The 18779-nt window shown below is 37.3% G+C and overlaps 1 protein-coding gene across 1 annotated transcript in view; it reads right to left on the bottom strand.

Annotated features, from left to right (window-relative positions):
- Positions 1-18409, bottom strand: part of LOC134675453 (twitchin) — a 173758-nt gene extending 155349 nt beyond the window's left edge. Inside the window, 3 exon segments of the mRNA XM_063533722.1 lie at positions 3806-3945; positions 6117-6351; positions 18252-18409. Coding sequence (XP_063389792.1) covers positions 3806-3945; positions 6117-6286 — 310 coding nt within the window. The 5' untranslated portion in view covers positions 6287-6351; positions 18252-18409.
- Between the last annotated feature and the right edge of the window lie 370 nt (positions 18410-18779).

Raw genomic sequence — 18779 nt, 5'->3', positions numbered from 1 at the left:
AACTGATGTTTGTATGCAATATTTTCATTTTTCACTTTGAGTCGTTAACAGTTACTAATTTAATTAAGTAGTTTTAGTTGTGTACAATCCATGATTAAAACGAAAATATTTTGTGAATAAAGTATTTTTAAGTAAAAAACTAAGTAACCTATGACACGAATAGTGTACGACCTTACTTCTTTTACGAATTTATCGATAATCTCTTTATTTCAGATGTTGATTATGGGCAAAGCTGAGGAAAAGGAAATGAGGATTTGGCGTATTTATTTACCTATTCAAAAGCTGAATGGAAACAAGTTCATTTGTGGAAATCATTCTCCATCCAGTGCCTTCAATAAAAAGGGACCAGATTAAAAAATAATGCGCGCGAATTCAGCATATTGTAATATGCCTACTTGAATAATAAACTATGTTATTTTTATCATGTAAAATGAAATTGTTTATATATATAATGTTCTTTTATTTTATTAATCCACGTGATCCTCAAAATGTATTGTTACAGTAGTACAGTAGGTAAATACAGCAGCACGTATCGCACATTTATCGATATCGATAAACAGTAGGTACTGGAAGTGTCGAGCCCTAGCGTTGTTTTTTTTTGTGTTGGTAGTATTGTGTGTGGTTTTTTTTTTAACAATTATGGCCTGGATGCGAGATCTTTAAACCTGTATTTGGTGTGTTGGGATATGTACGTTCATAATTCGGTTCTAGGATTGTTCGAGAGTGCCGACTCTTAAAACGTAGTGATTATATGCTCTTTGAATACAATCAAATCAGAGTAAAATATATACGCACAACGTAAATAATATTGACAATTTCACACTGACATTATTTTTGTTTTTAGTTCTTCGATATATATATAACAACCTCTTTGTATGCTGATAGTACAAGAAAATAGAAAATTCAAATATAGAATGCCTGTAAACAAACAATACTACTACATATGCAATTCCACGCTCTCGATGATTCAACTATACAAACCAATACCGACCTGGGTAAATACCATAGTTCTGATTTGACACCATTCACACCAGGTCAAGGTATTCCTTCGGTGCCTGTCCAACCACGGCGACTACGTGGTCGCCCTCGTAACTTAGCGCGAGATGTTAGTGTTACCAAGTCCCCAACGGGTCGTTCTGGGAACTTGGAGGGGGAGTGTATAACGCGCCAACCTCAAACGTCGGCCCGGCCGAACGAAACTCGCGGATTGGACGACTTACCTGCTGCACCGCATGAGCCAATCACAGCTCCGATTCATGACGCACTGCGCGTGACCGACCGTATACAGATACGTTCTCGCCGCTCCCGCGCAGTCCGGCAACCGACGCGATACGATTGATATATGTCTAATGATAATTTGTAAAATCACTACAGTATTTAGTGCTTAATTCTAATAAGTTTCCCATAAGAACATTACGAGTGTAATTATTCAACAGAATACACTTTTAATTCAGTATCGGTGTCGATTTCACTTTTAAATAGCCTCCTCATCCGAACCCCGAGCTAGCTGGCGCTACAGTTTTAAATTAACCTCCATGCGTTATTTAACGTTGGAATCAGTGTTCAGTTTCAATATTTTTCGTAGAAACTAATCGGTGGCAAATAAAAATAGTCTGAGAGATCGTTTGACGCTGTGTGTTTATAGTTTGATCAACACACAGACATAAACATTGAATCTTCGGGCAGTGATAGTCCCGGAATAAACTGAAGTATGTAAACGTGAACAACTACCAACATGTTCTGGCGCTTACCCTTGAGGTTTTTGTATCTTTAGGTATTTAAATAAAAGTAAACGAAATCTACCCACAAATGGCTCCTTAAGCTAGTTGAGAGTAGTTGAAAACATTACATGATCAAAACATTCTATTCTATTCTATTCTAATGTAGGTTACAGTCAGGTCGTTCAGTGACTGATCCAGGAGGTTTCGTATTTGACTGGTTAATCAATAAATGTTTTAACTACCCGTACAAATTGTTTGTTTAGGTACTTGTTTTAAATACCTAAATATACTCTATTTTATTCTGTAAGAAATCGACTTAAAGGGACTTACACTGGAAAATTCGGTCAAAAAATTTAGGCGAAAAGCCATTAATACAATCGGGTAAGATTTGAAACGGGGTTTAATTTTGATTTTATAATTTTTTGCATAAATCTGTTAGGACTAGTTTTTGAACTGTGTTCAGAATTAAAACTTGGTAAAAAATTCCCGATGATTCATATCAGAAGACCGGAACATATACCTATTTCGCTGTCATAACGCGACTAATGATGTTATTTAACGCGAATATTCTCAAAAAAACATGTTACAGATATATTAATTATTACTCCGAGCCAAAGAACACTAAACTATTTTTACACCATGAAAAATATAAGTCAGCATGCCAGACCTAAAATTACTCAAACGTTGACGTCCAATAACATAACGATCGTAGTGACAAAAGTTAAATTCGTCACCGTGTTTACTATGTCTCGGGTCGACAGTGCATTGTCGTCACGTAATATTTAGTCGCGCCAGAGTTTCTACCTTTCCACACTAAACAGTCTTATGTGTATTAGAAATCTACGTGAATATAAGCTCGTTCAGAGTGTCCGGGAGTTTTGGCGAACGGTGCGTGGGCATGGATCTGTGCTGAATTTTTTTCGACATTTATTCCGGACCGTGACTAATACCGTTATTTGTGAAGGTATTTTTATTGGCCCAGTGTTGGATTACGACTAACATTGTGGCCGAATGTTTGGATTCGTTTGCGTAATGTTTGCATGTTGCAGTCGTTATTTTAAGTAAATAAGATAAGATAAAGATTTTTTTTAGATTGCGTTGCTTACGTTAGAAGGACTGGTTAGGTAGGTATATCATAATATTACCTGCTTGGCCTACTTAAAAACGTGCAAGGATATTTACTCAATTCGTTTATAGTCATAGTGCTTGTAGTCATGTAGGTACCTGTAGTATAGCACCTTCGATACCAAACTGAAATAGTGACAATATCCTATACTAATTAAATAAGTACATTCTTTTTTTTGTTTTGTGGGTAGTTTTTGTTTTTAGTCAATATCTAGCACAGATCAGAACTACACCTATTACTGCTACTATGCTATTATATATGTCGCAAGCAAATTGTATGATTCCGCCAAGGACGATATATCGTCCTTGATTCCGCCTTTTAGGTACAAACGGCGTTGTCGTTTTGAAACGTCATTTTCTGTAACAGTCTGGCGATTTCTGCGGGGGAGGGGACGTCAAATGTATTGCTATTTCTACATGATTTGTACGTGACGTACAAATAGCCATGTCAGTCTATACAAAAGTTTGCACAAATGTGCGGCAGAGGGGTAAGCTCTTAAAGGCGACTCCGGTTATTAAATGCTCTAAGGTTTAGCCTAATGGTTTAAGGGTGACCATGGTTTGATCCACAGGTTAGGACCCATGTAAATTGTAAGCTTTGAGTAACTTACGGCTGAATATAAGACAGCTAAAATGGCGATGGACGGGACACATGACCAGACATAGAAGGACGAAATGGACCAAAATTATAACGGAGTGGTTCCCACGGGATGGCAAAAGGAAACAAGGCGGTCAATTCAAAAGGTGGGGAGGTGATATTTAAAAAATCAGAGGAGTAGAATGGCCCAAAGCAGCGGACAAAACAGAATGGAGGAAGCTGGAAGAAGGCCTATGTGTTATTTGACACGCTGACCACTAAACCGGAAAAACCGATGTGCTAGTTAATAAGATTTGTATGTAAAATAATATGTATTTATGTTTAGTATTAGCAATAAAGGCTATATTAATAAATAACTTACGGCTGAAGTTAAGATTGATGGAGGCGGCCACCTCGCCCATCTTGTTCTTAGCTTTGACTTTGTACAGCCCCGCGTCGCTCTCGATCACGTCGTCCAACTCGAGCACCACCAAGAACTTGTTCTTCTCGATGCTCTGGATCCTGGGGGGAAAACAAATTTTTGACAATAAGTTTTTTGTCAAAAATTTCCATTTTTGATACAAGCTTTTATCGCTGACTGTACTTTTCTTCCAACAGGCAACTAGAGTAATAAAAGCTTGTCATGTAAAAATTTTAATGTGAAAAATTGTGATTACGATATCGAGTACTTATGTGTAACTGGATGTTTTTTCAATAGGTAGTTTTTTTGGGTTCCTTGCGCTAACATCAACAATAGAAAGCTTTCGTCGGTGCCAAAATGGAATCTAATCATTCAGAACAATGCAACTTATAAAATTATGCTTAATTTAGAAGCGATAAATCATTTTGAAATATCAATTTACTTTCTTGACAATTGTTCTCCTTTTACAAGGAATTTAATCCTTTTTTTCAATTGCAATATCAACCTGTTCTTCGAAAGAGAATTCCAACCCAGTTCAATGAACGAGACGACCCTGTGCCAATTACCAATTTCTAAGCAATCACATCCAAACTCTTCAATTTAAAAACGTCACATGTGCTAGTAATGTGAAATGCAATCGTGACGTTATTCTACCAACAGTTACATCAAAGGCAGACGACGTTTGATTCATGACTGATAAAACAGAGCTTGATTCTAGGTTTGTGACGGCTATTTAAAGTAATTTATTCGGAACAAGCGCACCTATCGTTTACAAAATTACGAGTATCTATATTTTCTAAGCTAGATAATTATTCAGTACTTAATTTATATAGCCACGTTTTGTTTTGTAAGAATTTACTTTATTATTTAAAGTTTAGTATTCTCTATGCATTCTCAACGGCTGCTTTCGGAGCCTAGGGTACGTGTTCAATCAATTTGTTGCTCCCTTTACATTAAACTACTATTGTTTATCATTAAAAATGTTGTTGACTTTATTCTAACTTAATTATTTTTTATTTTTTTATTTTACTAATTTGAAGATCCAACAGCTATGACACTAACATAGAAATTGTAGTAGATACAGGAAGCCAATTATAGGAACTCTTGATAGTTTATACTCGTATCTGCGAAACATTGATTAATAAGGAAAGAGACATGGAGATTTTTTTAACTATCCTATTAAGAGTGTCCCACTGCTGGGAAAAGGCCTCTCCTCTTTCTCGCCATTTGGCCCTGTATAATGTACATTCCCACCACTCTTTACTAAATGTTTCAAAGTCCGCCATCTCCGTTTTGGTCTTCCTCTACCCCGAGATCCATCCTGTCCAGAGGCGTCTTAAATTTGGCCCTTTGGGCAAATAAGAATTTAGGGTCCTTTGGGAAAGTAAAGTAAGCTAATAAAATTATCATTTTTCTACAAAGATCTTCTATTTATTATGGGTAATCGAATATACTAATGTCTGTCGTTCGGGGCCCCTGAAGGTGGGCGCCCTGGGCACGGACCCCGTGTGCCCTTATGGTAAAGATGGTACTGATCCTGTGGGATCCTGTAGCTAGTTTGGCCCAGCGTTCCGTGTGCATTCGGGAGACGTGCCCTCTGTCCTACTATAGGGTATCTACTTGTCCAATTTCTTTGTCCTATGTGTATTTTGTCTCACATTTTGCTCAATGACAGAGTGAGACTCAATTGGACCAAGATATTGGACAGATGGAATACCACCCTTAGATAGAAGAAAATACTTACTTAAATTTAGTTCTAGTATCCTCCTTGAGCAGTTCATCGCTGCGGTACCAGCAGATGTCCGGTTTCGGCGCGGTCAGCAGCTGGCACTCAAAGACGAGCTTGTTGCCATCGTCCTCCTGGCGCAGCTGAGGCTTCTACGTGAAGCTGGGCATCCCGGGGGCTGACGCTCCGAGGATAAGTGAAGAGACTGGCTCTTACCTTCTTTTTAATGCTAAAAAAACAGAACTATAAATGTTTCAAAGTCCGCCATCTCCGTTTTGGTCTTCCTCTACCCCTAGATCCTTCCTGTGGAATCCAGTCTGTAGCTAGTTTGGTCCAGCGTTCTGCGTGCATTCGAGAGACGTGCCCTCTGTCGTACTTTAGGGTGTCTACCGGTCCAATTTCTTTGTCCTATGTGTATTTTGTCTCACATTTTGCTCAATGACAGAGTGAGACTCAATTGGACCTGATTTAGAGTGAGACGCAATGACATTGAACCAAGATATTGGACAGATGGAATACCACCCTTAGATAGAAGAGAATACTCACTTAAATTTAGTTCTAGTATCCTCCTTGAGCAGTTCATCGCTGCGGTACCAGCAGATGTCCGGTTTCGGCGCGGCCAGCAGCTGGCACTCGAAGACGAGCTTGTTGCCATCGTCCTCCTGGCGCAGCTGAGGCTTCTGCGTGAAGCTGGGCGCTAAATCGTCCGTCCCCATGTTCGCTAGCTGGGCATCCCGGGGGCGGACGCTCCGCGGATAAACGAAGAGACTGGCTCTTCAACCTGTTGAAGAGAAACATTTTTAAGTGCCGTTGTTCTCTAGAAGAGAAAGAGGGTGGGATAGAGGACTGGAAGACCGTACGTAGGTGGTGGAAAAATTATATTTGTTTCGTATCGAGTAATCAAAGACTGAAGATACAAGCTATAATAAGTCGTCCGTCCCCATGTTCGCTAGCTGGGCATCCCGGGGGCGGACGCTCCGCGGATAAATGAAGAGACTGGCTCTTCAACCTGTTGAAGAGAAACATTTTTAAGTGCCGTTGTTCTCTAGAAGAGAAAGAGGGTGGGATAGAGGACTGGAAGACCGTACGTAGGTGGTGGAAAAATTATATTTGTTTCGTATCGAGTAATCAAAGACTGAAGATACAAGCTATAATAAGTCGTCCGTCCCCATGCTCGCTAGCTGGGCATCCCGGGGGCGGACGCTCCGCGGATAAATGAAGAGACTGGCTCTTCAACCTGTTGAAGAGAAACATTTTTAAGTGCTGTTGTTCTCTAGAAGAGAAAGAGGGTGGGATAGAGGACTGGAAGACTGTGGTGGAAAAATGATATTTGTTTCGTATCGGGCAAGCAAAGACTGAGCTAAAGCTATAATAAGTCGTCCGTCCCCATATTCGCTAGCTGGGCGTCCCGTTGGCGGGCGATCCGCGGATAAATGAAGAGACTGGCTCTTCAACCTGTTGAATATTTATATTCTATAATTGTTGTCGTTCTAAGAAGGAGGCTGGCTCAAAAGGACTCGGCTGGAAAGTGTTATATTTCAAAGTCAAATAAACGAAGTGTGCCGCTTTCCGGGTCCTTTGAGCAATAAAAAAAAATTGTATGCAAACCTCGGGCAGTAAATAAGAAAACATCAGGGGCCCATTTCTCAAAAGCTTGTAACTTGTAATACAAGTGGAAGTCCCTTTCTAACAAAAGCTGTCAAAAAGTGACTTCCGCTTGTATTACAAGTTACAAGCTTTTGAGAAACGGGCCCTAGATATAACAACATGTTGACGTGTGATCTGAGACGTTTCTTATTCTATTGCCCCTAGGTATGTAATATAGTAACAGCACCAGTCATGGGACATTTAAGAGGAAATTTTGAGTATTTATGATATTTCCCTTATACATGTAAATGGTCTACCGCTTAGCGTGTTAAAAGATGAAAGTCCTATCCGTCTTTCATGTTTTAGGCATGTTGTATCAAAGATACTGCAATTAGTTTCCACATATTTAACAAATTAAAACTATGCTTTTTTTCTCCAGTCATGGACACCAAAGTTCCAGTAATGGGCCCCCGGTAATGGACGTGGATCCAGTAATGGGCCCCCTATAATGGACATTGCTCTATGAGTATAAAATATTGAAATGGGGAATAAATTACGGCAAAATAAAACAATTTTTGGTATAAGCTTTTATCGCTGAATGTATTTTTCTTTCCACAGCTAATTATTATTGTATTAGATCCATCGAGACAATTCTAATATACCCTAACACAATTAGTTAGGGTTTAATGCGATAAAGTTCCCATGGCCACCTCCTGTCTCCATCATCAGATCAGGTCCATGTTATCATAATATTGCATTATCATCCGATTTGCATACTTAATTACGTACTTACACAAAATTTCAACTGAATCGGAAATCGAAAAGTGGCTCAAATTCAGCTACCAAGATTGGACCCACACTAACTAACAGGGCAAGTTAAATAAAAGTTTGGAAAAACGATATTAATTTATCCGAAGTCCGAGAATACCTCCTGATTGACATATTTCTTAACTACATTTTATTTCTGTATTGTTTAAACATGAAATTATGGCATAGCAAGCATCATTCTGTCATTAGTCCCATCATAGGAGGTACGCAGTTTTACAGCTCCTATAATGGGATTGGGCCAAATACCACTATTTTTTTACATCTGTGGAGTCACAACATAGTGTGTTGTATACCTTATCTCATGGTAAATGCAATTAACAAAACACATTCTAGTTTTCATCAAGTATTAATTAATTAAAATTTAATGTATTAACTCACCTCTCTTAGCGAAGTTGTTAAGAATTCGTAGTGGTATTTTTTTTCAGTGACACGACAACTTTTAGGTTGACGCCAATTTCTTAAAAAACAACCAAATTTAATAAAACTTCAAACTTAAACAGCTCTAGGACTCTTATTTATGATAATATACAGCCAGTGTTAATAAACTACTTTTAGATACTTATTTTAGAGGAATTATGTTTTTTTGTCCCATTACTGGTTCCACGTCCATTATAGGGTCCACTACTATATACCATTAATCCTATTAATGAAAAATACGGGCTTGCAATGCTCTTTGTCAGGTTAGCTTAAGCGGGTTAAATTTTAATGTTAATGCGATAAGGTAACCAAATGTGGTTTCCAGCAAGGAACTATTTTTCCACAATTGGGACGCGAAAATGTGTCTATACCTACTGTAATAAGAGCGACTACTATTTAACCACTAGCCGCCTTTTAGCCGGTATTCATGTCTAATTATCTTTATAATATTCTGTGTGAAATAATGCAGGATTACTTTCAATCTACTTTCTAGTCATGCAAAGTATTTTTCATCACACTAGCTCTAAAAATACCTTATTGTATGCAGGTGTATTCATATCATATCATTTACTCAGTAATAGTCATACATTGGGCCCGATTCGGATTTTGAAATTAAGATCTAACCTGTCAAATTTGACATTTGCGCGATTCTGGAGATACTCTTGAACGATTTCCACAGGATATGACTCAGAGATCTAATTCACTTACTCTCTCTAACGTAAAAGTGACATTGGTTGCCCGAATTGCGCTGCAAAAGAGAACTAGTTGATATCTAAACTATAACGTATCTCGAATGGATCTAGTACAGTCACCACACGGGATTGTTGCGCCATTTAGGGTCCTGGCTAAATTGGTTCATCAATACTTACACTATGGAATGACCAATTTAGCTAGAACCCTAAATGGCGTAACAATCACGGAGCGTGACTGTACGTGTCGTCTCTTGTGAATATCTTGAAGTTCGAATACGGCAGTTTAACTCCGTAAGTCTTTAATCGGTATATATATAGAGTTTGTGCGGAAAGAGAAGACTCGTGGAATGTATAGAGCCCAATACATTCCACGACTCTTCTCTTTCCGAACAGACTTTACCTCGTTTACAAAATCTCCCTTCCATCCCCCCTCTTCTCCCCTTGTTGCACAATGTACTATAATGTACCAGTAGGTACCAGTAAATGAATGAATGGTGGAATGTACCAGTGGCACTGATTTATCACAATAGAACTAGCGACACACAGCTATAGAAAAACTAAAATAATGTTGTGTATGTCTGCGCCTACAGGCCTATGTTGTTACGTCTATAAAACGCCTTAATGTATCGTAGTTTACTAAAATCTTGCCGAGGGTTAACAATAAAACCTATTTGACAAGTCGTTAAACGTAATTTATGACTGTTGAATGTTTGAACGGCTTCCATTATTTCATTCATTCATTCATTTCATTCGTATTATGCGAGCCACGTGCAAGCCTATCTAGTAAACAACACCGGGTCAAATCTGTTTTTCACGGTTTCAAAACACAGAATGATTGAGTTTATATGAAACTTGGAAACATATTTTCAACAATACGTTCGCGCTATATTTACGAATTGATTTATAAATAAAATTAAAATAATTATGCTAAAAAACGACGAACATAAATTAATGGTTTTACGAAGTTTCTAGACTGATTAGATAAACGACCCGATTCTAACTTTAAGATACGTCTGTTAATAGATCTAGAAACGATATGGATTAGATATGTCAGTGTCAAATGTGACGTTCCTTCAAACAAAAACGTCACTTTTGACACTGACACATCTAATCCATATCTTTTCTAGATCTATTAATTGACGTATCTTAAAGTTCGAATAGGGCAGAAAGTCAGAAAATTTTACAGAATTGCCTAAGAAAAAATAGAGTCCCTTACATTAGTATAGGACTATAGGTAAATAAATAATACCATCGCAGGTACCTTGCGTTAATTCGCTGGAGATACTGATTCGATCCCGGCCCGGTGTACTTTTTCACTTTTTCCTTCATGTATTATGATGCTTTAAAAAAACCGGGCAAGTGCGAGTCGGACTCGCGCACGAAGGGTTCTGTACCATAAAGCAAAAAAAAAAACGGAAAAAAATGCAAAAAGAAAACGGTCACCCATCCAAGTACTGACCACGCCCGACGTTGCTTAACTTTGTTCAAAAATCACGTTTGCTGTATGGGAGCCCCACTTAAATCTTTATTTTATTCTGTTTTTAGTATTTGTTGTTATAGCGGCAACAGAAATACATCATCTGTGAAAATTTCAACTGTCTAGCTATCACGGTTCGTGAGATACAGCCTGGTGACAGACAGACGGAGAGACGGACGGACGGACGGACCGACGGACGGACGGACAGCGAAGTCTTAGTAATAGGGTCCCGTTTTACCCTTTGAGTACGGAACCCTAAAAATGATGGATTTGTACATAATAAGTACGTGATTCAGATTACGTATCCAATGTATAGGAAATAATTATGCGATTACTAAATAATACATTATAGGAGAGATGAATAGCATTTATGTTTAGTTTCTTCTAAATAAAAACCTTTTAATTACCAATATTTTTTCTTGCCATCTGACAGTTACTTTGATTGTCACTTGCACCTTTTAATTCTTACTCGTCAGTCGTCAGGTCCTCATTGTTTGCTTAATATTTATGAGTGTAAATATATTAAAACAATATACTCGTAATTAAAAATCTGCTGTTTGGACGAATCATGCTAATGTTTTCTATGAAACAGCTCTTTTTTGCGACATCGGAGTTGGCTCCATAGTAAAAGTTATTAAGTATGACCTACATACTCGTATTTGCCACGTCCAAGACCACCGGTGGACGGGCAGCAGCGTCCCTCAAATTCGGTGTACTCGACTGCGATTGCCAATCCGCCTGCCAAGCGTGGCGATTATGGCATTCACCCCCCAAATAAGGGGGAGGCCTATGTTCAGCAGTGGACCTCTTATGGCTGAGATGATGATGATGATGATTCGTTCAGAATATGCATTGAACTATGCAGTTCTTTGAAACCCGACCGTTGCGCTGGTAAGCGTCTCGATGAGTTGTTATCAAACAATGTTAGACGGAATTTAGCGCACTGCTAACTATAAACACTTCTAACTTCAAAAACATTGCCCTCCTTCCGACGCAGTCGGGTAAAAAAAAACCTATATACTCATTTGTGGTTTGACGTATTTAGTAGCATTAATTTTTATTATTTACACGTGAAAAATTAAGTTTTAAACAGTACATTTTCCGCCTCTGGAATTCGCTCCCTCTGACGATCAGACAGGCTCCAAGCAAGTTAACTTTCAAACGTTTGCTTTATAACCACCTGCTAAGGCAGGCACAGTAGGAATTAGTAGGTAGGTAACCCTTAACGCATGTGCAATTATATGTATTTGTATATATCCTTGTGTATATATATATATATATATATCTATCTATGTATTTAGTGTACTCTTAGTCTTATGGTATAACATAATTAATATATGTATATAGTTGGTATTTAGAATGTTGATATTTAACTTCGCTCAAAAGTTACGTTTTTTTTTTCTGTTTATTTCTCACTGCACCCACATGGACGCTTTTCTGTTTCGCCCTATGGTTGACTGGTAGAGAATGCCTATACCGGCATTAAGTCCGCCTGTTGTACTTTTTGTATGTGCAATAAAGTTTAAAATAAATAAATAAATAAATACATTTTAAGTATTAATTTTAATCATAATTATGTCTTTATTGTCGTGTAGGCTCGCACCAACATAATTTATAAAAAAATGAAAATTAATTAACTATGAAGTTTTCGGTTAAATATATATAGTCATAAAAATAAAAACAATTAACACAACACACCCACATTACAAACTTTTCTAAGATTTTTAGGAATATAATTACCTATTTTCAAGTGTTTTAGTATAATTTATTTATCCATTTAACAATAAATTATAATGACTTTGAATAAAAGATGTCATTGGCATTTATTTAGGTACACGGTCCTACTTTCAGTTGGTATTTTTTTAGATTCCTGCATATATCAAACCGGTTACTATCATTTTACTAGCGACCCGCCCCGGCTTCGCACGGGTTAACAGATTATACACCTAAACCTTCCTCAAGAATCACTCTATTGATAGGTGAAAACCGCATGAAAATCCCTTCAGTAGTTTTTGAGTTTATCGCGAACAAACTTACAAACAGACAGGCGCGGCGGGGGACTTTGTTTGTTTTATAAGGTGTAGTGATGTTTTGTGAAACCACAAGATGGGCTTACAGAGTTAGACCAAGAAAAGTCTGCAGCGATTTTGTTAGCCCGCGCAGTGCAAGTGTTATTTTAAACGTCAATCTTCTATGAAAATATGTATAAATAACAGTTGCACCACGTGGGCTATCAAAATCGCTGCAGACTTTTATTGGTTTAACTCTAGAACGTCTTTAGCTGACAAATCCTGGCTCGTCAGTTGGCAGTTGTGTATAATTATACTTAGTTAACCTTTTCTCTCCTCATTACCGTATGATTGCGACACCACTCTCCAACACCTGTCCCTGTTATTACCAGTATCTTGACAAGGTTATTGTTATTGTAGTGGCACTTATCAAGCCTTGGTCAATGTGTGTATTTTATAAATAAATTTTACTGTAAGGTTTACTCGGGTAATTCCGAATGTCGAAAACTGTCGGATAATTCCGAAAAGAGACTTTTATTATGATGGAATTAAGGGTGATTTTCATCTGAATTTCGGAATTATCCGACATTCGGTATTACCCGAATACATATGTAGGTGTATCTATCCATCATAATAAAAGTCTCTTTTCGGAATTATCCGACTGTTTTCGACATACGGAATTACCCGAGTAAACCTTATCATCAAGAATACCATTTAGTAGATAATATCTGAAAAATCGGTTAGTATTTTCAACTTTTCACAGGCACTCTAACGCATAAGTATAGCGTATATCCTTCGTTTTCCTCTAACTGTTTTAAAATAAATAACCTTTTTCGTGACATTTATCTAGTAAACATTGTGTAAACAACACCTTTTAATGAATAGTAGACAAGGCTACGTGCTACGCCGCGCGGTCTTGCTACGCTGATTCGTAGCATCGCTACGCTTATCTTACAGCGCGATTCGAACTTTAAGATATCGCGCCGTTAGACATTCACTAGATATGAAATAGTAAAGATATGTGACGTTCTACGGAAAAAGGTACCTTATGGAGTCTGGCGCTTACGCTTATTAATAACGCCGCTCCAATATTCAGTCGGAGCAATGGTACCTTTTGCCGTGGAACGTCACATATCTTTACTATATCTTATCTAGTGCATCTCTATTTCATTTCCCGAATCGCGCCGTTAGTCGCTATTGCTCACGCGCACGAAACTTTCAAATGAAATACTTTCTGCCGTATTCGAACTTCAAGATATTCACAAGAGACGACACGTACTAGATCCATTCTAGATACGTTATAGTTTAGATATCAACTAGTTCTCTTTTGCAGCGCAATTTGGGCAACCAATGTCACTTAGATAGAGTAAGATATCTATTCTTTAGATGTGAATTGGATCTCTAAGTCATATTCTGTGGAAATCGTTCAAGAGCATCTCCAGAATTGCGCAAATGTCAAATTTGACAGGTTAGATCTTAAACATATCGTTATCGTATCTTGGTGATGTCTAAAAGATATCTAATAGATGTCTATTTCAAAATCCGAATCGGGCCCTTTGTTAAAGTATCTTATCCGCCTTTTCTTCAAACACAAACGTCACTTTTGACACTGACATATCCATGTTTTAGCAAATTTTTGACGTATCTTAAAGTTCGCATCAGGCCGTAAATTGTAGGTACATACTTTTATTTGATGAATTGTAAAGTTATTTCGTCAATATTATCTGGAGTGTAACTTGAATATGTGTAATTGATTCGCAATAATTTTAGTACCTACTGTAAGGTACCAGCGGAATATAAAAATAAGGAAAAATATATCAATTTCTCCTTGAAATTGCTCATTAAAAATTTCCATTTGCAAATACTCGTCTATGGATTCAACCCAAATTAAAATTAAGATTTTGATCAGGTGCTTTAATTGCTAATCACTACATGATATTTAATGATGTTGAAACGATATAATGGCTCACTGTCGACATGACATATTTATTGGTCATTCTATTTTAAATCAAGCTTGTAATTGTCATGAACACACACAGGTAGCCTCAGAGGTGTGTTGACTGTTTTCGTTTGTCATTGTCTATTATAATTAGTTTTGGTCTCGTACAGTTTAATAGGATCTATTAAATTCCTAAACTTGCACTCTAACTTCTAATGCGACTGTTGTTAAGAAGCCTTCTGTGACGTTTTATTCATAATAAAATTATCACTGGTTTTCGCCTTAAAAACAATTAACTTTATGAATAATAATATTCGCCGTTTATTATATTATTTATTATTTCTCCTGACAGAAAGACTCAGTCTACCTCTGCCTCTTTTTAAATAAAAAAAAAGATCTTAACATAAATGTTATAATGCTATAAATATTATTTAATTAATGGAATCGGTTATTAATTTAAAATTAAGACATTCACGTTGAATTAAAATATAGGTAATTTATTATTAAAAGTTAATTCATTAAACATTAATAAATCTAAATGTACTTATAATTTTAGCCGTTCCCAGCATTTCTATTTTAACAAATCATATTATTTCAACCATTTACCAGGCTGACAATTCAAAACGGATATATATCCCTTACTGCCGTATTCGAACTTTAAGATATTCACAAGAGACGACAGGTACTAGATCCATTCTAGATATCAACTAGTTCTCTTTTGCAGCGCAATTCCGGCAACCAATGTCACGTTTACGTTAGATAGAGTAAGATATCTATTAGATATGAATTGGATCTCTAAGTCATATCCTGTGAAAATCGTTCAAAAGTATCTCCAGAATCGCGCAAATGTCAAATTTGACAGGTTAGATCTTAAACATATCGTTATCGTATCTCTAAAACATATCTAATAGATGTCTATTTCAAAATCTGAATCGGGCCCATAGTCTGGTAAAGGGTTTGTGTGTTGTTTGAATGTAGAATCGCCATTTCCTGGTTCATAAGTGATTTAGATAGGAACAAAGCAAGCGGTAGGGTTCGCCCTTCTGAGTATAGCTAAATTAATAAAGTTTTTAAGATTACACTCAGACAACCAACACGTTGTTGCTACGGTCTAGGGATACTAGGGTTATGCATCAGTTGATAATACCGAAGTCATTGATTAAACTCAAATTTGATTAAAATAAAGTGACCGTTAACCTCCTAATTCCCAGGACTCTCGAGGTCATGGTCGCTTCTATATCTACTTTAATACCTTTAAGTAGTATAATGTAAATATTACATATATTATTATATTATTATATTATATACATATATTATTATTATTTATTATTCTCTTTATTTATTTTTCTTCTTAAGTTAGGTTAATTATAATATGGATATAAAAGTAAAATATAAAAACACTTACAAACAATAAAAAAAAAATTATAAACACATTATAAAAAACCTAACCTAGGGTGCCGCCGGCAGCGGGGCAGGGCCCAAGCTGCCGGTGGTCAGGGCCGCAGAGTGAGGAATCGACGTACTATACGCGCCGTGTCCAAAATTACCGCCTTCTGCATCTGACCCTTGATCCAACCACCTAGCGAGAGTCTCTCTAGGTGTTGGTCGAGACTCTTCGCTATGAGACCGTTATTATTTATTATTATTATATTATATTCATTAATGTAAAAGCAAGTGCGTACCTTTTCGATAAAATTCATAAATTTTTCGATTGTTCGCTCATGAAATTTTCTTCTAATAAATTGCAAAAAGATACCATAGATACAGTATATTAACTATATTGTAAATTGTATACACATATGTACCTATAATAAGTAAAATGTAAATAGTAATTAAGTAACAAAATGACGTGTAAATGTATATATTTCTTTAACCAATAAAGTACTGTATCACTGTATCACTGTATTAAGGGGCCCACTGATTAACAATTCGCAGGATGGTATCTGCCTGTCAGTTGTTCGGAACTGTTAACTTTTTGTTCTATTCTAACTGACAGGCCGATTCCGTCTGGCGGACTGTTAATCAGTGGGCCCCTTTAGTAAGATTTCTCTTTGCGGATCTGTTCAATTCGAATGAATTAATTCCATGATATTGTAGTTCATTTTCGGAATAACGTCTCGAATATTCGGAATCACCCTAATACACCTATTAAGTTTCAAGGAATTTCGACCGTGACCGAAGATATTTCTTACAAAGTTCTTTCCAGTTCGACATAGTTCTAGTTGTTTCCAAGACTATTTAAAAATAGTTATTCTAAATACTGAACTATTCATTTGAAATGTTGTTCAAATAAACCTAGATTTACTATTTGACATTATGCCTTGTTTACACTGCTGTAACTTTTAACGAGATAATAAACTCTTTGACAAATGAGCTTGAAGTATGTGACCGTGATTTGTTGATTAGTTCTATTTTGATCCATAAAATATTCTTACTTGCATCTTAAGTGGATTTATAGTAAATTTTATGTTTGAGTGTCCGGCGGACGCAGTTTTCGATTGAGCTGAGAGTTATTTATTGGCTTTATTGCAGATAAATTAAATAATTTGTCCTCCTTTAAGTTTGCTCAGTTATGAATCCCTGCACGTTAGAAGCTCCTTGCGTTCCTGGGGTATGCATCTTATAGTCAGCAGCAGAAGTTGCTAAGCGGGCGAGGTGTTCAAAATTACCTTGACACGCTCTTATTCTCTTAACAATAGAGTCGCGTCAAGATCATTTTGAACACCTGGCCCGCTTAGCAACTTCTGCTGCTAACTGTACAAGTTGGAAACTTAAGCTTGACATTACCACTTCGCGTTAACCAGTATAGTCCTCCTCATCGTTTTCGATGACGGCGACCCTAAATAAATATCATGGACGTTGTCCAGTAAACAAGGGGCACAAAGGCCCTGTTATGCCTTGTCGATATGCTAGCAGGTCAAAGGCTCTTAGAAATCACATATATTTTTGGTTGAAAGAAGAAGTCAAAATACCAAGTATTAAAAGAACCGCATTTCAAATAGCATTGTAAGTAGTTAACACCTCAGAATATTCTTATTGATATTACTATAGCAATTTGTAAACTTGATTGATGACGGGCTATTAAAATAGTAGGCTTATAATATCTATATTGGACACTATACACTAGTACACTGTTGCCACGCTGCAAAACACTTCATATTAATGTACTACGATACATCAATCAGCTTGCCCTGCCAATCCAAACAGATCCAATCGATCATCCGCGATCAGCTGAAAGCCCTACATTGAAACAGAAGCCGAGCGCACTCCACAGGAGTGACTCACTCACGCCATCTAGCAAGGTGAAGTATAACCATGTGGGTGTCCAGTGTTAAACTTTTCACAAGCAAAGTGGCTACGTCTCGGGCTATTTTCGTTCGAAGGCCTCCTGGATTTCGACGTTCGCCGCACTGCTTGGTAATTTCAACGGTTATTCAACGCTCTGCAGAAATTCTGTCAGATGCGCTAGATGTTTCTAGTTTAAATATAACTGTATCTATAGACTGGATTTGATGTTTAAGCATCCGGAAGAGATATTGAATCTAACGGTCGTAAAATCGAGCATTAAATACAAAACCAAAGCATGCATTAGATATCACTTTAAAAGAATCCATCCATTAAACCAGCTTTGATTTTTCTGGAAGGCACAGGAACTAACTTCGAACTTGTACAGCACAGACTCTTAAAATAACTAGAAATTTTGTTGAAAATTCTGCAATAAAATCAACGTACCGTAAACTTCAAGGAAAGTAATCCTTTAAGGCACTGCACTAAGCACAACACCGTACAACGTAAGAGAGACGAAGCTCGATTTGTGGGATTCGAGAAATCGGGTATTGTCGCCGGCGGCGGACGCGTCGGGTCGTTTTCGAAATCGTAACTAAACTATATGAAAGTGTTGGCCGGGCGCCGAGGCGGGGCGGAATGTGTGTGGGCCGGCGCCGTCACCCGTGACGTGGAGGTGCAGAGGTGTTTTCCGCTGAAGATAGGTGGTGATCTAATGGGTGCATGTGTTGGGATAGGGTGCTTACGCAAAGTCCTTTCACTGAGCCGCTTTTCCACTGAGCCACTTTCTCCAGAATCACTGCAGTCTTTCGGGAATAATTATGTGGACCTACAAACTGGTTTCGCTTCAGGATCGATTGTGAATACTCAGGTATACTTGAAAGCTACATTCCTTGATGATAGAATGTCTTTTCATAGATCTGGATTACAAAAGTATTTACGATGTTTTGACCTTAATTCAAAGCTGATATCGTA

Source organism: Cydia fagiglandana, chromosome 22 (genome assembly GCF_963556715.1).
Source record: "Cydia fagiglandana chromosome 22, ilCydFagi1.1, whole genome shotgun sequence".
In the NCBI taxonomy this organism is placed as follows: Eukaryota; Metazoa; Arthropoda; class Insecta; order Lepidoptera; family Tortricidae; genus Cydia; species Cydia fagiglandana.
The sequence above is the reverse complement of the archived record's forward strand: the minus strand, read 5'-3'. Positions and strand labels throughout refer to the sequence as shown.